Source organism: Manis pentadactyla, chromosome 5 (genome assembly GCF_030020395.1).
Source record: "Manis pentadactyla isolate mManPen7 chromosome 5, mManPen7.hap1, whole genome shotgun sequence".
Lineage (NCBI taxonomy): Eukaryota > Metazoa > Chordata > Mammalia > Pholidota > Manidae > Manis > Manis pentadactyla.
Window position 1 is genome coordinate 57,045,656 of NC_080023.1, and position 20,870 is coordinate 57,066,525.

The following is a 20,870-nucleotide window of genomic DNA, read 5'->3' on the forward strand; positions in this document are numbered from 1 at the left end:
AGTCAAATAATTACAAACACTTACAAATTCAGATTGCTTGGTTATCGGTCATTTATGGCTTAAGGTACTGGATTTGAAAACTGCTTCAGGCTAAGTAAAATACATTTATTTGAATAATTCATAGATTGTATATCTAGGACATCATTCAATAAGTAAACGTTCCTGTGTACATTGGAATCTTAGTGGAGAAAGGGGTCTGCAGGTGTGAACAGTAAAGTTTCTTCCCTTTGACTGAGAGAATATGCCCAGCAAGAGCCTTGCTTTTGGCCTATTCAAGATCTATTTGCCAGGTCTTCCTGATTTTCCCAGATTGACAACAATGTCACAAAACATCTGCAACAAGGAAGTGACTTGCCTTGCCTCAAGTGCAGGTACTATGAAGTTCAAGTTAGGCAGAACAAGACTTATGATCCTTCCACCCTGCTGCAAAGACAATTTTGAGTACCTGACTAGCTAGAGGATCAATGGTAAATGCTTAGAATGACCCACTGGAAATGTTTATTATATGAGTATCTTTTTGAAGTCTACCTACCCTTTAAATCTATTTTATTTGAGAATTGCCAGAACTCACTACTCCTGGTTTTGATATGCCCCTACAACATGAGAATTAAACTGAACCACAATGATCGTAATGTCATCTCTGCACATCTGAGCAAGCTCCTCGGAAACACTAAGCATTTTAGAGAGGTGCTCATGATCAACAGCCCCGAACTCGTTGCCCACAGCATGGCGGATGAGATGGGTTGCTGCGTTCTGATCCTCAAATACTGAGGACATCTTGGCTCTTCTTTCTGTTAAAAGGCCAGCAGCAGAATCACAGAACCCAAGAATGGACTAATAGTTACCAAAGGGAAAGGGACTGGGGAGGATGGGTGGGAAGGGAGGGACAAGGGTGGGGAAAAAGAAAGAGGGCATTACAATTAGCATGTATAGTGTGTGTGGGGGCACGGGGAGGGCTGTGCAACACAGAGAAGACAAGTAGTGATTTTACAGCATCTTACTATGCTGATGGACAGTGACTGTGAAGGGGTATGTGGGGGAGACTTGGCGAAGGGGTGAGCCTAGTAATCATAATGTTCTTCATGTAATTGTAAATTAATAATACCAAAATAAAAATGAAAAAAAAAAAGAATATTCCAGGCATCTGTCCCAGGGTCACCTTGTAGCCACCAACAGCCATTTGCTGTTGTTGATGCATGCCTGTTAGGTATTCACCCACAATCCTAACCACAACCTGTCTATGCATTATCTCCCACAACCCATCAGTAGCCAATACCAGAAACTTATCCTGTGGCCTTGATCAGTGATAAGTGACCTCTGACTCAGTGCCAGATAAGGAGGGGTGTAATAATTAGGAAGGATAAACTTGGTATATTCATTGTAATTCACCTGGTCTGGGCCAGATTCTATCACTCTCTTTTGAAGATCAGTGCTCCATTTTAACTTTATGTCTCCAAAAGCCCTGAAAGGCATCAGCAGCCAGTCCTGTTTCACTACACTCTTGGCCTCATTCTTCAGGTGTTCCTATTTCAGCTGTTCCAGTTCTCTTTAATTTTGAGCATTGTGGTCATTAGAGAGAGTGACTGTGGACCAAGAGCCATCCTCCTCCTGCACACCGGTATGGCTCTGCTATCGCCAGTACTGGCCACGTGAAGGTCAACACCATCCACATGGGCCACACAAGCAGTGGCCCCAGAAAATGCCACACGAAGCACCAGGTAGTTGAGGAAAGAATTGGGATCACCAACTTGAGCCTCCAAGGAGATGCCATTATCAAGCCTCTTGAAAGCATTGATTAAAGCCTCCTTACCATCACATCAGTTGACTCCACAGTATTGAGGTCTATAAGCTCTTGCCAGTAAGTCCGCAGGCTGTTGAAGTACAATTTGGATGCCTCCTTACTGAAGTAATCAGGGTGCTTGTGCCACTGCAGGATGGGCAGCAGGGCCCTGCTGTTCTCCCCTGCATTTTCAATCTCTAGCAAAGTCTCATGGGGTAACAAGGAGACAGCAATATAATGAAAGAGTCTTTTACTGACCGCCTGGGAGCAAGCATAGCCTGCATGGATATAAAAACCCCCTGAAAGCATCCCTCTGGTCTGCAAGCAGGTGCTGCACTTCTCCGGTCCTCGATGGGTGGATTTACAGGCAGCTAATTGCTGTCAAACCCAAGCACAGAACTGACATTTTTACCATCAAATTCTGGCACTTTCAAACTGTATTCATTAGCTTTAGGATGCTTTTGACTTGAGGAGGGGTGAGGTAAAATTTCTGCAGCATGGAAGCGTATCTCCTTCCTTGTGTGTATGGCCACCAGTTCTCCTTTGGCCTGCAGAAGGTGGCAAATGCTGGGTGGGGCATGTATCTCAGGCGACTCTGAGGAATGTTAAGGGGGTGAGCAGCAGAGATGTTTGTGGTGGCAGTAACATGCAGTGCCATAGATTCTGCTCAGTTCACAGTTAGGATGAGAGGAAAAAACAGTTGAGTTGGTGCTGGCATGGCATCAGAGAACAGAGGCAGGCTGGAACTTCTGACTGGGATTCCTTTTTGGCCCTCACTTTCCTACGTGTAAGGGAACACGTAAGAGCAGATGCTCCCTAAGACATCTTCAGGGATTCCGTGCCTTTGTGAGTGTTTGTTGAAGTGAGGCTTTGAAATTAAATGCAGGTTTCACTTATTCATTGTTTAATTTTACCGGGCCCAATTAGTCTGGGCTCGAGACACACACACATTCTCCGGGTACCACAGCAGAGGTGCTACTTCTCCCCAAAGAGGAGGCGGCCATGACAGTGCCATCTGGCCTCCTCCCACATCTTCACATTGTCTTCTTCAGAAGAGAATTGTTTTTAATTTTAATGAATTCCAGCATATTAATATTTCTTTCATAGATTGTGCCTTCAGTGTTGTATCTAAAAAGTCATTGCCATACCCAAGAGCAACAAGGTTTTCTCCTATTCTAGGAGCTTCTAGGTTTGCATCTTACATTTAGATCTCTGACTCATTTTGAGCTAAATTTTGTGAAGGATGTTAAGATCTGTGCCTAGAATTATTTATTTTTTGCATGTGGATATCCTGTTGTTCCAGCACCTTTTCTCCTTTTCTTGAAAAGACTATCTTTATCCACTATATTGCCTTTGTTTCTTTGTCAAAGTTCAGTTGACCACACTGTGTGGGTCTATTTCTGCCCTCTTCCTTCCTTTTGTTCTCTATTCCACTAGCTAGAACTTCCAGTATGATATTGAAAATGGTTGGTGAGTGAGGTCATGTTGCTTGTACCTAGTCTTAGAGGAAAAGCTTTGAGCTCTCCACCATTAAAGATGACTTTAGCTTGTGGTATTTTATGATATTCTTTATCAAGTTGAGAAAGTTCCCCTCTATTCCTAGTTTACTGAGAGTTTTGAATGAGTGTTGGATTTTTGTCAGTTGGTTTTTTCTGCATCTATTGATATGATGTGATTTTTCTCTTTTAGCTTCTTGATAGAATGTATTACAATAATTGGTGTTTGAATGTTGAATCAGCCTTGCACACTTGGGATAAATCGTACTTGGTAGTGGTGTATAATTCTTTTTATACGTTGTTGGATTCAATTTGCCCACATTTTGTTGAGGATTTCTACATCTGTGTTTATGACAAATATTGGTCTATAGTTTTCTTTTGTTGTAGTGCCTTCATCCGGTTTTGATATTTGGATAGTGCTGGTCTCATAGAGTGAGTTAGGAAGTATTCTCTCTGCTTCTATCCTCCAAAGGTGATAAAGAGAACTGGTATAATTTTATCATTAAATATTTGGTGGAATTTACCAGTGAACCCATCTGTGTCTAGTCCTCTCTGTTTTGAAGGTAATTATTGATTCAATTTAATAGATGTAGGCCTATTCAGATTGTGCACTTCTCTTTGTGTAAGATTTGACAGATTACTTCAAGAAATTGTGTCTTTCGAACAATGGTGCCTTTCAAGGAATTTGTGGGCAAAGAATTTATTCGTAGTATTCATTTATTATTCTTTTAATGTCCACAGCATCTAGAGTGAGAGCCCCTTTTTCATTTTGATAGTAATTTTTATCTTTATTCTTTTTTTTAAATTGAGGTTGGCTAGAGGGTGACCAATTTTATTGATCTTTTCAATGAATTGCTTATTAGATTAATTAATCTTCTCTATTGATTTTCCTTTTTTTGCTTTACTGATTTCTACTCTAGTTCTTATTATTCTTTTCTTCTTGTTACTTTGGATTTAATTTACTCTTCTTTTTCTAGTTTTCTAAGGTGAAATCTTAAAGGACTGATTTAGATATTTCTTCTTTTTTTGAAACTCAAGGTATATTTGATATAAAACAAAATATTAGTTTCATGTATACAAAGGTTTGTATATATTTTTAGGTGATCTATAATAACATATAAGAATATATTAACATATACTAATATGTTAATATAATTATATATAATTACCATATTAATTATAATCATAGATATAAATGATATCATAATAAAATATACCATAAATTATAAAACTATTAATAATATGAATATATTATAATATATAAATAAAATATAATAATAAAAATAAGACTAGCTAAGCTAACATCTTTCATCATACATAGTTATAAGAATTTTTTTTCTTGTAATGAGAACTTTTATAATCTAATCACTTGGCAACTTTCAAATATGCAATAATTAACAATAATCAGCTATATTCACCATGCTGTGCAATACATTACCATTAATTAGTTATTTTATAAGTGGAGGTTTATACATTTTGACTCCTTTCATCCGTTTCACCTACCCTCACCCAACCTCCGGCAGCCTCTGATCTATGTTTCTGTGTTTATGAGAATTTTTTAAAATTCCATTATATGAGATCTTATGGCATTTATCTTATCTTACTTATTTCCCTTATCATAATCCCTTCAAGGTCAATGATTATTAGGTTATTAATTTTTCAATCTTCCTTCTTTTCTAATGTCTGCATTCAATGCTATAAATTTTCTTCTAAGCCCTGTTTTGCTGCATGCTACACATTTAGTTCAAAATATTTTAAAATTCTTTTGAGATTTCTTTTTGACCCATATATCATTTAGAAATGTATTGTTTAATCTCTGCTTATTTTGGAATTTTTTCAGTTATCTATTATTGATGCCTAGTTTATTTTCATTGTGGTCTGAGAGCAGACATTGTAGGATTTCTATTCTTTAAATTCATTAAGATATGTTTTATGACTCAGAATGTGATTTATTTTAGTGAATATTCCATGTGAACTTGAAAAGCATGTGTATTCTGCTTTTGTTGGATAAAGTAGTCTATAAATGTCAATTATATCCAGTTGATTGATGGTGGTGTTGAGTTCAACTATATACTCACTGATTTTCTGCCTGTTAAATCTGTCCTTTACTGATAGATGGGTGTTGGTGTATCCAAGTCTAATAGTGGATTCATCTATTTCTCTTTGCAAATCTATTCATTTTTGCCTCACACGGTTTGATGCTATGCTGTTAGGCACATACATGTTAAGAAATTTTATGTCTTGGAGAATTGATCCCTTTATTATTATGTAACATCCCTCTTTATCCCTGATAATGTCCCTTTCTTTGAAGTCTGTTCTATCTAAAATTAATATAGCTGCTTATGCTTTCTTTTGATTAATGTTAGTATGGTATGTTTTTCTATATCCATTTACTTTTAATATCCATGTTTTTTCATATTTAAAGAGGGTGTCTTGTAGATAACTTAGTTGGGTCTTGTTTTTTTGACACACTCTAATCACCTTAGCCTTTTAATTGGTGCATTTAGATAGTTTGCAGTCTAAGTGATTACTGGCTTAGTTGGATTTATATCTATCATATTTGTTACTATTTTCTGTTTGTTGACCATATTCTTTGTTCCTATTTTTGTCTTACATTATTTTTCTTCCTTTTGTAGTTTTAATTGAATATTTTATATGGTTCATTTTCTCTCAGTATATTGGTTATACTTCTTGTTTTACTTTTTCTAGTGGACAGAGTGTACAATGTACATTTACCACTAGTTCAAGTCTACTTTCAAATAACACTATACTACTTCAATAAATAACATAACCAAATAATACTAATTGCTCCCTTCTGTCCCTGTGTCATTACTGTCATTCATTTCACTTATACATAAGCATATATATATATACACACATATAGATAAGATGAATACATAAGCAGGCAAAATCAAATACATTGTTGGATTTATTATTTTGAACAAACTGTTACCTATTCAGTCAACTAAGGAAAAGAAAATAAAACTTTTTACTTTACCTTCACTTATACCTCCTTTGATACCCCTCTTTCCTTTATGTAGTTCTGGATTTCTGATTCATATATTTTCTTTCTTTCTAAAAAACTTCTTTTAACATTTTTTGCAAGAAAGATCTACTAGAAAGAATTCCCTAAATTTTTGCTTGTATAAGAAAGTCTTTATTTCTCCTTCACTTTTGAAGAATAATTTTGTAGGGCACAGAATTCAAGGTTAATGGTTTTTTATCTTCAGTGTTTTAAATATTTCACTCTCCTCTCTTCTTTCTTGCATGATCTTAGGAGAAGTCAGATATACTTCTTATCTTTATTCTGCCATAGATAAGGCCCTTTTTGTCGTTATTATTCTAGCTCCTTAGTGTTTTGTCTTTATTTTTGATTTTCTGTAGTTTGAAAATGATAGGCCAATCCACTACTAATGGCATAATATGCATTCTTCATTTCCTTTACAGAGGTTTAATATTTCTTTTTGGTGCTTTCTCAGGATTTCCCTCTCTCTGCTTACACAGCTCATCTATTCTTGTACATTGTCTACTTTATCTATCAGGCCCTTAACATATTATTAAATTATTAAATACTTAACATATTATTACATTAAAATAATGCTATTTAAATTCTTGGTCTGATAATTCCAGTATCCTTGCCATCTCTGGTTCCTATGATTGTTTTGTTTCTTCAAACTGTGTTTTTCTCTTTTGGCAGGCCTTATAATGTTTTACTAATAGCTAGACATGATGTACTAGGTAAAAGGACTATTGTAAATAAGCCTTGTTAATGTGGTGGTGAGTTCTGGGAGAAGGCGAAAGCACTCTATAATCCTAACTGAGCTTAGTTCTCAGTATTTTAGTGAGTCTATGCCACTGAACAGTGAACTTCATAAATGTTTCTCAGTTTTTTTCTCCCACCTTATATGGGAGATGATATGTGACCTGTCATTGGCGCTTCTGTTTGTCATGTCAGGAAGGAATATTGTTGGCTATTTCCCTTCCCCCAGGTCAGTTAGGCTCTGATAGTACCCCAGCATATTATGTACTGGTTAACTACTTTCCCTGAGGGTAGGCTTTGTTAAGAACAGTGCTTGACATATTTCAAAATGATACCTTTTTCCCTCCCCACCTCAAAGATGTCTAGTTAACATCTGTCACCATACATAGTTACTGAAATATTTTTCTTATGATGAGATCTTTTAAGACCTCATCATTTGGACCTTTCAAATATGCAAAAAATATTATTAATCATAGTTACCATGCATACCATTTTTTAACTTGTTTATAGAGCATACAGAAGTTCTTTTTAAAATTATTTCCTTCAATTGTTCATTTATATTTTATAAACTCTTTTGTTGGCATGATATTTTCTAAAACCTGAAAGCACCTGCATAATATTTTTCAATAAATTAAAATTGTTTCATGTACATATATATAAATTAGCTTGAAATTCCTAAGTCAATTGGTGGACTTAAAAATATACTTGTAATACACATCATAGAAATAAAAAGCAAGTTCCCTAAAGTGCCAGAAGAGTTACAAGTCAATAAGATAAACAGCCCCAAAGAAAATGAGTGGAATTGCTAGCACCCTAGAAAAAGTCTGAGGACAGAGGTTAAATAGTTCAACAGTCTGGGCGGGCACTGTGGCAGAGACATAAGTTCAGTCAGTTTAGGGCAATATTTTTTGTGATACCAGAATTGGAACAACCCAAGTAGCTCTCAGCACTAGACTAGTTCAATGGTTTCTTATATCAATTCAAGTGAATGTTATTAAGTCAATATAAAGAATAACATAGATTTTTAAATTGTGTGTATAAGCATGTCAAATCTACATTAGGTGAAAATATAAGGAAAAATGAATATTAAGTAATTGCTCCTGTTAAAAAACAAAAAGAGATAGGTATATACATTTATCTTTTGTAATGCACAGACAATATCTTAATATAAAGGCAAGAAAAATTTAGTGTTTACATAGGAAAAATATGAAGCCATTAACATTCCTTGTATATATTTTTGTTCAATTTGAATTTTTTAGCCATTTACATTAGCTATTTTATTATGACATTAAGAATGAAATTATACCCATACTGTATTTGGAATTGCCTAATAAAGAACATGACAGGATGGAATCAATGCAAATATTTATGGCAAAATATAAAGCTGTTAAAGATTGATAAGAGTTAAAAATTTGCCATAGGTCCTAAGCGTCCACATTTATCCGCAGTATTTATACACAGAGTCCTGTGTCTTTTCTCTACTGATGCATCATATGATGAATATCCTAGAAAGTTATTGACTGAAACTAGCAAAGCATCCCTAATTATGAGAATATATTTTTTGTTCTATATCATGCACTTATTTGTGAGGGTAGAATGGAGGTCAAGATCCTGGTGTTATTTACTCTAAATCAATAGAGACTAGCACTCTGTACCCAGGTAGTGCTCACTGATTGTTATGTGCTACAAAATTGATGCAGCATAAATTCAAATCATTCATAAAGCTAAAGATTTTTAAAGTGAGTTTCTTTAAACATTAGTTCTGTGAAACAATATATCTATTGGAAAATTCATGTTTTGGACAGAATTGTGTTCCTCTAACATTCATATGTTGAAGTCTGTATTTGGAGACAGGTCTTGAAAGAAGTAGCTAAAGTTAAATGAGGTTGTAAGTGTGGGCCCTAATACAATAATGACTGGTATCCTTATAAGAAGACAAAGATACTTGGTATGCACATACACAGTAAAGACTATGAGAAGACAGAGCAAGAAAGTAGCCATCTACAAGCCAGGGAGACAGGACTCAAGAGAAACCAGCCCTGACAGCACCTTGGTCTTGGACTTCTAGCTTCCGGAACTAAATTTCTGAGAAATAAATTTCTGTTGTTTCTGCCATCTGATCTGTGGCATTTAGTTATGGCAGCCCTAGAAACTAACATAAACAGAGTTAACTAGTCAAAGTTCTAATGCTCGATATGATCTTTTGTTAGTTCATGTTTCTTAATGATCTCAAAAGTTGTTTGAGTGGAAACCAACCTGTGGATGGAATCAGTTGAGAGCTATATATGCAAAAATTGCAAAGAAAATTTATTAGGAAAGGTGAGGGAGTAAAAATACACTATCTGTCAACACCTCCAGCTATAAACATTTTTAGAGTTTTCTATTTAATTTTTCAGGTTTCTATATAATACTCTCCCACAAAGTATAAAGCATCCTAAGAAACTTTTTAGTATAACCAGCTATGATGAAACAGTTCTCATAGGATTTACTTAAGTTTCATCCCAAGTTTATGAGAGAGATAAGAATGGCAGGTACTCTGGTCTAACAGGAAAATGGTATACATTTTGAGTATAATAATCCATGATTATTAAATTTGCGGAGCAAAATTCAGACAAAGTAAAATTACATGCCAAATTGAATCCTATTGTTAATATAGCTCAAGTTTCAGTTCATTACTGGAATCAGGCAAGGAATTATTTTACTCTTAAAACAAGCACTACCCTCTTTTTGTCAATAAGAAGTCAAACCTCCTCCACTATGAAATATGAAAATTCAGTGCTAAACTTACTTGTGATATCCTACATCTGACAAAATATACATCCTCTGTTGGATTGACATTTATTAGTGTGTTTTATATTTTGTTTTGATAGAAACTTAATGACATCAAGCTATCTCACAAAATGTTTGGATTACAGCAAAGAAACTAATATGGCAAGATATTTTTTCTCCCCTCCCCAATTAGTTATTAGTAACATTTCATTGTTATCACTTGTACAGTTTTATGGGGAAGTGAAAATTTTAAAAATATTTTCCTAGACTTTTCTTAAACCTCCTAAGTTTCTTTTGATAATCACTTCAGAATCAAAAGCAGAGTCTCTTACCTAATACTTCACTGTAAAATTCATTCCAAATCTGTATATCATGAGGATGGATCCAGAAGTCAAAGAAAAAGGAAAGCAATAAATTTTTTACCCTTTCCAGAAAGGCCATTCTGTCCGTTAGTGCTGCCATAGAAACAGGCACATAGGAAGATGGAGCTGGAAGTTTCCCACAGTACTTCTCTATAGTGCCACCCACGGAGAGCCTTAACGTGTACACAAAAGGGACTTCTAGCACCTCGGCCACCAGCTCTCCACAGGGCAGTGCAGCATCTATAACCATGACACTGTACTTGGCTTCCTGTAGCTTCTTCACCACTGACTGGTTGTAGACTACATTCTCACACAGAGGTTTTACACTTTCAGTTGCCTGTAGAAGGACTTCTTGCAGTTTCACTGCTGACTGCCAGTGTGGCAGTGATGGCAGGACATTCACAGCTAGATCTATAAAGCTATTGAATGTGTTTGCAGCCACCTGTCTGCTGTAAGGCGCGGGGATCACCTCGAAGTTCAGTGTGGAAGGCTTGCTGTAGTCAATGATGAAACTGTGTTCAGGAACCAACACAGTCACCTCATGGCCCCTTTCCACTAGTTCCTCCAGAATCATCTTTAGATTGAGCCAATGGCTCATGTCACAGGGCCACACCAAGACCTTCCCACAGAACCCGCAGCCAGCATAGCAGAGCTGAAGCAGCAGAATGGCTGAAACCCATCTGTCAGGCCCCATGACAGCAGTTCCTTCACACACGGCTCTGCAGAGGTCAGATGTACAGTGGGCACAGAAGTGAAGTGGCAGTTTAGATTGATCAAGTTAAAAATTAATTTCTTGAATTAGGAAATGACACTAGCACAGAACTTTGTCAGTGTTGTTGACTGGGCATAGTACTACATATTGGTTCAAGAGGAGATATGAAATATTTAAGTGTTTTGGAGGAAATAGTTACAGCATTCTAGGAGTTTGTTTTAAATGTGTTAAAATAGGAAAATTGATACTTTCAAATTGACAGTGGTTTAAATATGATAGAGGAACCCATTTAATAAGTCTAATAAGTAATATGATATATCTTAGGGAACATGATTGATAACTTGGGGAAACATAAAAATGGAGGTTTTGTCATAAGGCTGGTTGCTATGTAGAAATGACATATAGAGCACATAATAACAGGAAGGATATACTAAATATTATACAAAAATACACTGTTTCAGGGCCCCAGAGGATGTATGAAAAAAAATCAGATAAAGCTTCAGACTGAAAGGAGCATTCCAGCTGAGTCCAGAGCAAAGGTGGCAGAAAGAAGGTTCTGAAGTTGAGAAAAAGCAGAAAAGGAAAAACGTTAAGGCAGAACACTTTGAAGAGCCTTGAATCCTATACTTGAGGCTCAGTTTTAATTTCCACCAAAAGACGTGTACTCAGATTTTCAAATCAGGTTCAGGAAATGATCATGAGTGTCCTTTAATAAAACTATTCTGACATCTAGTAGGATCTGAGATGTAGAGAAAAAAGGATGTGTAAGGGGCCCTAGTGATAAGTGAAAGGTGACCAATAGTTAAAAAACAAAGGAAGTGCTCAGTTTATAGTTTGAGAAACCAGAGTATGATAATAACTCTAGCAAAATCAGGAAACACTGGAGGAGGAGTAGCTATGGGAAGATTTTTTTGACCTGCAATGTCTTGAGTTAATGATTAGACATGTCTGCGGAGATACTGCTTTTATCTGGGAACACTCAAATCTCATGGGAGGGGTACAATTTAGAAATACAGATTTTGTGACCAATCATCAGTCTATATTTCAATCTAATTCCTATTCCAATTCCTCTGCAAATCCTTTAATATTTCATACCTTCAGCACGCAATATTTAGCACTTATTACATGCCAGACTCTCTACTCTGCACAGGACATGAAGAAACAAGTAAGATTAGTTCTAATTCAAAATGACTTCACTGATTACTGCAGAAATTAAGTCAGTTAAACCAATATTTATTCTACAAGTACAAAGGAAATGGATTTTAGATGGTACAGATGAATTGAGTAGGGGCAATGTCCATGAAGGTGGTTGCTTGGTGGAGGAAGGGAGTGATGAAGGTAAGTCTGTAAAAGTGTTATGTAGCAGGTTAAAAAGTATCATGTAAGTAAAAGACTATTTGAAAGTAAAAGAATATTAATGTATCTGTCTTCTAAGAGGTGTGAAATAGTTCTATCAAGGGTTATATTCAGTTCAATAATTTAAAAGAGACATAGTGAAATTTCAGATCCATTAAGAAGTTTTTAGTTTTGTTGAAGAGAAGATCTAGAGCAAATTTGTTGAAAAGATGCAAAGATAAAGTTAAGGGTCAATTCTCCAGTCAACCCTCCATAATTAGGCTTTGTTTACTAGGAAACAAAGACATCGTAACTGACAACCAGCAACAGCAACAGAGGCCAGAAATACTAACAGAATGATTTGAAATATTATAATCACTTGAAATGAAATATAAAATTATTTTTTGCAATATGTTTAAGGGTATGAAAGTGAAGCCTGAAAACATGAGCAGGGAACAAGAGATAAAAGAATAATTGTGAAAAAATACTGAAGAACTAAAGAGAATTTCTAGAAATTAAAAACGGAATGAATGAAATTTAAAATTCAATGGATAACTTAAATAGTAGATTAGACACAGCTGTAGAAATGGTAACCCAGAAGAGAAGTCTGAAGATGTTATTCAGAATTATGTTCTGAATAAAAAAACATGGAATAGGAAATAATGACAGAATGGTTAAGGGACATGGAGAATAGACTCAGTTGTCAGAATCTAATTGGTTGTGCCTACTTTGTGACTCCTCTTCTCAAATCTGTTTTTGTACTCTTTAAAGCTTGCCACTTTCATCAATCAGACTGCACAACTAAGTCCTACATTTAAATTCTTTTAACCAAATCTTCCAGTTACTTTTAGTTTTTTAAATAATCATCATAGATATTAACAAGTTGCAAATGAAGTATAGAGATTTCTGATATCCTGTAGAAATTATTGCTATGATCTTTGCCCAGTACTGATTTTCGATTTTCATTATTCCTTCTATAGTTGATAATGGAATTTTATATGTAAAGGATTGCAAAAGTACATGCAAACACATAATCAGTATGATTTGCATAGTCTCATAGTATCTCCCTACAGATTCATCTTTATTGGAGTAAAACAGGGAAAATCCTGGCAGATGTGATCTTAACTAAGTGATCAAAATCATTGTCACTAGTAATAACCTATTTATATATTATATACCTACCTCCTTATATGCCACATTACTATTTCTGCAGTACTCATACCATCAATGAATAAACTCATCTTAATCATGAGAAAGTATCTGAAAAACTCAAATTAAAGACCTTCTAAAAATAACTGGCAAATACTCTTTACAAATGAAAAACAAAGAAAGACTCAGAGAACCTTCACAAATTGGAGGGTAATAAGGACTCTGAGCAAGTAAAAGAAAGGGGGGATATTGGATCATATATGGGAAAGAAAAATAGGATATTGGTGGGATAATTGATGATGTTTTTTCTAGTTTTGATACTTTTATTATGGTTATGTAAGATATTAATATTAGAAAACCTGGTTGATTACAAATTCCATTATTCCTTATATATTTGTTAATTAGAATTTAAGGGATTGCCTATTTATTCAATTGCATATTTGCTTATATCAGTGTATCTCATATATTTAATCTTACAGATTCTAGTCAGTCATCACCATTATTTATTCCTTTGCTCAAATTGTCCCAGATTTGGACACCTTTTCACATACATATTGGTTCCTATGTTCTTTCACTATGGCACCATCATTTTTTAAGCACTTTTTACTATCTGGCACAACAAAATGTTTCAGGCTCAACTGGTATTTTCACTGCCCCAACCTTAAAATCAACCATTTCTCCAAGGAATACTGGCTCATCTTATTAGAGAATGGAATTTAAAAATCAAGATAATATGCTAGGTGTGTTCATTGTTACTGGGGTATCAGTCTGATTTAGTGAACAAAGCTAGTAATTATATTTGTGCATACTAATACTCACATAAATGCATATCTATAGTTACTTCTATATCTAGACTTCTCTGATTATTTTCAAGTTCTTTCCAGTGAGAAATCTGTCTCCCAGTACCACCACTACATGTTTACTTACTTGATCAATCTTGGCAAACACATGAATTATTTTAAGAATTGCTGGCCCATACCTAAAAAAAACATTTGCAAAGCAGAGTACAATATTTGCTTTTTAAATTTGTCTCTTGTCTAATGTACTTTATTTTTTTTACCATATGTAAATGATGCCCTGATAAAAATAATGGGATAATAGGATATATGAAAAGCACAGTCACAATAAAAAAACAAAACAAAACAAAAAGCAAAAAAATAAAATACCAAGCTTTTGTGAGAATGGAGAACAATTGGAATCCTAGTAAATGGTCAATGGGATTATTAATTGGCACAAGTACTTGAGAAACTAGATTTTAGCAGTATGTTCTAAAGCTAAATATATGCATACCCTATGACCTAGCAATTTTACTCTTATGTTCCCCCAAAATATGGCATACATATATTCACTAAAAGACATGTATAGGAAAGACATGTACATAGTAAGTGTATTTATCATAAATAACCAAAACCAAGATAGTCTATGTATCCATCAATAGCAAGATGGATAAATGAAATGTATTAATTCAATAGAATCTATATAGCTATGAGAATGAACAAACTATATCTACAAGTAACAACTTGAATGAACACAAAAATCCATGATTTAACAAAAACAAGCAAAATACAAAAGAGTACATAATGTAGTTCATTTATATAAAGCTGAAAATCAAGAAAAATTAATCTGTGGTATTAGAAGTCATGAAAGTGGTTACCCTTAGATGGGAGTAGTAGGGACTTGTATGGGGATGGAAGAGAAGTGATGGTATGATAGTGTTTAATTTGTTCACATGGGAGCTGTTTCCATGGGAGGGTTTCCATAGTGAAATTTTGATAAGCAGTAAAATTTATGATTTATGTTTTACATCAAAAAAGAAGTTACACAGAATTTTAAAACCCTTACAGCCTTGATTATGGGAAAGCTGCCTGTGAGAAGGAATTAGAAGTCTTATGTGAGAGAAGATCAATAGACCTCCAAGTTTTCAGGGAAAGGATGGGAGGTTGGCAATGGGGATTAGAATGGGATAGGATACAGAAAACCAAACAAATAAATATAATACTGGGCCCATAAAGGGAGCCAGAGATCAAATATTAAAAAATGTTGAGATTCATCTTCCAGAGGCAAGTAGGGTAGAACACAAATAATAGCAGGTTTGTAGGTTTGTTTTTTTGTTTTGTTTTGTTTTATGAGCTGTTAAAAGGAAGCACTAGTTCTAGGGAGTCCATCTAAAATTTAGCAGGAGGGAAAGAGGGACCAGAATGCAGCCAGTGTGGCACTCACTACACTGCTCAAGACTATGCTGGCCATATGGTGCCAAGATCAGTGCTGGGCTTTCTGTTCTCTTGGTCTGTGGTGCACTTGGAAAGATGGAGACACGCCAGAAAACTGAAAGACAGGTAAAATGGGATGACCCATTTTGACTTACCTGTTCAGCTGTTTTCACATAACATTTAAGCCCTCAGCCTTCCTATAGCTGCAGCAAAGGATAGTCTCAAGTCCTACCCACATTAGAACTATGTATGTGCTATATAGCAGGTCCCTCAGAGGTTAGGGGAGAGATTAGGCTCAGTACAGTATGAAGATCCTTGCAGAACACTTGGCCTGGGCAGGATTCATTATTATAGTCACTCCTTGATATGAATATAAGTGATTGTCATATTCCTAGATATGTCCTGTTAGATGTTAGAAGCATTAAAAACTTACTTGTAGATTTTTCTTTTTTTTTGCTTCATCCATAAGATTTAAGATCTCCTTACTAATGAATAAAACAGGAATTTTAACCACCGCAGTTAGCTATTACTTTGTTATTTCTATTTCCTCCAATATAGATATTTGGGGCTTTTCTTTACCACAATTAAACATGCTATTTTTCTAGTCTATTTTCCCCACAGACTTGAAGAATAAACATTAAAATGGACACTCCATGTGTTATTATTTGATATGTTATTAAATTTGTATTTTGTGGTGTTAGACAATAATATCAAATATAAGCTATCTGTCCTATTTCAGTATCACTTTACAATGACCAGATGTCCTTAATACTTTGAGAATATAATTATAAACAAGAGACAAATTCTATTATACCAGTTCTTCTTGACAATATACTTCAATTTGAAATAAAATATTCGAGGTATTGTTTGAATATGTTCAGTAATATGAGGAGCACAGAAGATTTAAATAAAGCTATTTAATTTCTCAAAATACAGGATTTCTGAAACTAGATCATTATCCTGTGAAAATGAGGAGCCAGAAATGTTCTGTTTTACAAAGCTTTTTCATACATTTCTGAAACTGGATTACTATCCTGTGAAAATGAGAAGCTGGGAATGTTCTGTTTTACAAAGCTTTTTCACACATTATATAATTTGTCATAGCTTCCCAGGAGGAGGAAGATTTAGTACATCCCAGAAACCATTTATTTTTTGCAGATATTTATTGACTACTTTCTATGTACAGAGCCCCCACTATAGTATAATTAGGGCTTTGTCACTGCAGAGTTCTTTCATAGTTCTTGCATAGTAAATAATATTCAACATAAGCATAATTCTTTATAATTTTCATAGCATATCTACATATGGTTTAATATGATCATCCTCAAAAGTACAGTGAAATAATTACCCCATTTTATTTATTTTATTTTTATTGAAGTACAGTTAAGACACAATACTATATTTGTTTCAAAAACCCAACACAGTGGTTCAACAGTTACACAAATTATTAAATCTTCACCAAAACTAGTGCATCTGTCAACATAGAAAGATGTTATAGTACCATTTACTACATTCTCCATGCTGCATTCCCATCCCCATGACTAACATATTATGACTAATGTTTTTGTGACCCTTATCCCCTTCTCTCTCCCCACCCACTCACCCAGGAGACAAAATCAATACACAGAAATCTGTTGCATTCCTATATATGAACAACAAACTAGCAGAAAGAGACATCAGGAAAATAATCCCATTTTCAATTTCATCAAAAAGAATATAATACCTAGGAATAAACCTAAGTAAGAATGTGAAAGACCTGTACTCTGAAAACTGTAAGGCACTGATGAGAGAAATATAGAAGACAAAAGTAAATAGAAATCGATCTCATGCTCATGGATAGGAAGAATTAATGTTGTCAAAGTGGCCATCTTGCCCAAAGCTATTTACAGATTCAATGCAATCCTTATCAAAATACCAATGACATTTTTCAAAGAACTAGAGCAAAGAATCCTAAAGTTCATATGGAACCACAAAAGACCCTGAATAGCCAAGCCATCTTGAGAAAGAAGAATAAAGCTGGGGGTATTATACTCCCTGACTTCAAGCTATACTACAAAGTTATAGTGATTAAAGCACTATGGTTCTGGCAAAAGAACAGACCCATAGATCTATCAATGGAACATAATAGAGAGCCCAGATACAAACCCATGAATATATGGTCAATTAATATATGATAACAGAGCCATGCAGATACAATAGAGAAAAGACAGTCTCTTAAATGCATGGTGTTGGGAAAACCGGACAGATACATGCAAGAGAATGAAACTCAATTACTGATGCTGTACACAAAAGTAAACTCAAAATAGATTAAAGGCTGAAATATAAAACATGAAGTAATATAACTCTTAGAAGGAAACATAGGCAAAAATCTCTTAAACATAAGCATGAGCAATTTTTCCTGGACATATCTCCCTGGCCAAGGGAAACAAAAAAATGAACAAGTGGGACTATCTCAAACTAAAAACTTCTGCACAGCAAAGGACACCATCAACAAAACAAAAAGGCATCCTACAATGTGGGAGAATATATTCACAAATGATTTATCTGGTAAAGGGTTAACATCCAAAATATATGAAGAACTCAAATGCCTCAAAACCAGTAAAACCAAATGACCTGATTTAAAAAATGGGTGGAGGACCTGAACAAACATTTTTGCAAAGAAGTACAGATGGCCAAGAGGCACATGAAAAGATGTTTCACATCACTAATCATCATGGAAATGCAGATCAAAACCACAATGAGATATCACCTCACAACGGTTAGAATGGCCACTATCGAAAAGACAAGAAATAAAAAGTGCTGGTGAGGATTTGGGGAGAAGGGAACACCCCTGTACTGTTGGTGGGAATAAAAATTGGTGCAGCCACTATGAAAGCAGTATTGAGGTTCCTCACAAAACTTAAAATAGAAATACCATATGACATAATAAGTGCATTTCTAGGAATTTACCCAAAGAAAACAAATCTCTGATTTGAAAAGATATATGCACCCCTATGTTTATTGCATTGCTTGCAACAGTAGACTCATAGACACTGAGAAATAGGGTAACTTGTGGTTACCCTCTTTTAAAGAGGAGGAAACACTGTGACTCTGAGATTAAGTTACTTGCCTGAGATCACAGTTAGCAAGTGGAACTTGGATCCAGAACCTCATGTGCTTTCCCTTCACTATCTTACTTTATGTAATTTCCTTATTCAAGGAATGTACTTTGTTATCCCATTCAATACCTACAGTAGTCGGTATGTGATACATATATGAGCAGTGATAATTATTACAGAACACATTTCAAATGTCTTGACAAATTATCATGTTAAAAACACCTAAATTTAAAGCAAAATATGTTTTTGGAGCCTATGAAATTTGGAATCCAGAAACAAAATATAGTTAAGTTGCATTATAACAAATGAAAAACACAGAATTTTACTTTCCAAATTTTAATGACCATATATTCAAAAGTATACATGGATTTTGTTTATCTTTCATATGTTTTGTATGTGTGATATGTTCACTATCTTTCATCTAGACCAATTCCACGAAGAACTTAAAAGTTTAAGTGATGGAAAATTGGATGAAGAATATTCCAAAATTCAGGAAAGAAAAAAACATATAAATTCTACTTGTGAGAAACTAAGTTCAGATTATAGAAAGGATATTCCTGCAACTATGGCTTGCCACAGATCTTAGCACTTGTTCTTATTTGTGCCTGAACTGCTTTTCCTCTGAGGATCCCATGGCTCTCACCCTAATTGCCTTCAGGTCTTTATTCAAATACCACCCTTTCATTTGAGACCTTCCTAGCCACTCTATTAAAAGTATAACTGTACTCCCAGGATTATCTATCTTACTTTATTACATAGCATATACACAGTCTAACATCCTATATATTTTATGTATTTAATTTCTTATTTGTATCTTTTCATAGAATGTAAAATCCATGGGGGTGAAGTATAGATTTTGTTCTGTTTTGCTAACTTCTTTTATTCCTAGTACTGTGAAAAGTGGCAGATAAAAGAAAGTGGATTGGTGTTCAATAAATTCTTTTCTACACAAAAGACTTTAAAAATGTTTCTGTAGACAAAGAAAAAGATCATTTGCATAGAAACAATTACATACATATTAATACCACCATTCCATTTTTTAGGAATTTATCCAAAAGGAATGATCAAGGAATTTCATGAAGATGTAAATATGTTTATTTCAGCTTGGCATATGCTGTGGGGTGGAAACCTTTTGCTGTATTACCAATATGAATAAATAAGGTATCTGGAGTCAATAACAGAATATTTTAGAGACTTACCTAGAGTTTTGCTGTAGTATGAATTCCATTCTCCCCAGTAGGACTGAAATATATAGTCTTGCAGAGAATAAGATATGGCATTTTTGACCCTTTCACCAAAGGTCATCTGGTCAGTGAGCTCTGACAGGGTTGCAGGTACATAGGATGCAGGTGCTGGGATTTTTCCACAGTGTCTTTCCAATGTCGAGGCTGGAGAGAACCTCAAGGTGTACAGAAATGGAATTCCTAATTTCAGAGCAACAAGTTCCCCACACATTGTTACTGGGTCTGCTACCAAAAGATCAAAACCACCTTTCTGAAGTCTTGCTAGTAACTTGGGGTTGTTTAATACTCCATCACAGATTTGTACATTAATTTGGAAAAAAGTATCTAGAAGATTTCCCAGTTCTTTGTAGAAAGTCCAGAGTGTGAGAGGAGTTGGTCTATGCTCTATCCACAGCATTATCAAATCTTCAATTAAGGCATCTATATTGCTCTTCTTGAAGGCAACAGGTATCACCTCAAAATTCACAGGAAAATCAGGTTTGGAGTTGATGAATAGAGTTACTGATGAAGCCAGTACAGTCACATTGTGATTTCTTTCAATTAACTCTTCTAGAATCATCTTAATATTTAACCAATGGCTACCGTCCGTTGGCCAAATGAGCACATTACCACTTAGAACAATTTCAGTCAGAGTCAAATTAAAAACCAGCAGCTGGACAAACTTCTTAGGCTTGATGATATCCATTATGGAAGCCATCCTACTGTAGATCTTTTAAGATGAAAAGAAATTTTCAAAGTATATTTAGGTAGATTTTTTCCCCAACAAAATGATGTTTACTGTGGTGGCTACTCTCATTCATAGGTCAACTGATCTATGTACTAAAAGGAAAACAATATAATTCAAATTCTTATTCATTGATATAATTATTCCAACAACAGAAATCAAATCTGGTCTTATTTCAAGAAAAAGAAGCAGTGAGTTATGAACCTGGTATCTATGTACTCTGTGGTAATA

At 34.8% G+C, this 20,870-nt stretch overlaps 1 protein-coding gene and 1 pseudogene across 5 annotated transcripts in view; both read right to left on the reverse strand.

Annotated features, from left to right (window-relative positions):
- The window catches only part of LOC118928668 (UDP-glucuronosyltransferase 2A1), a 47,593-nt gene that overhangs the window by 13,142 nt on the left and 13,581 nt on the right, over window positions 1-20,870 (reverse strand). For 2 of the 5 annotated variants that reach the window (XM_036918128.2, XM_057502293.1), the window contains exon 2: window positions 19,871-20,498. The exons of 2 other annotated variants lie outside the window; for them this stretch is intronic. In XM_036918128.2, coding sequence (XP_036774023.2) covers window positions 19,871-20,498 — 628 coding nt within the window. Of the gene's footprint in view, window positions 1-10,137; window positions 10,914-19,870; window positions 20,499-20,870 lie in introns of those variants that run through there. One more of the 5 variants, XM_036918129.2, reaches the window with a different exon arrangement.
- Window positions 296-2,666, reverse strand: LOC118928669 (pyruvate dehydrogenase [acetyl-transferring]-phosphatase 1, mitochondrial-like; annotated as a pseudogene).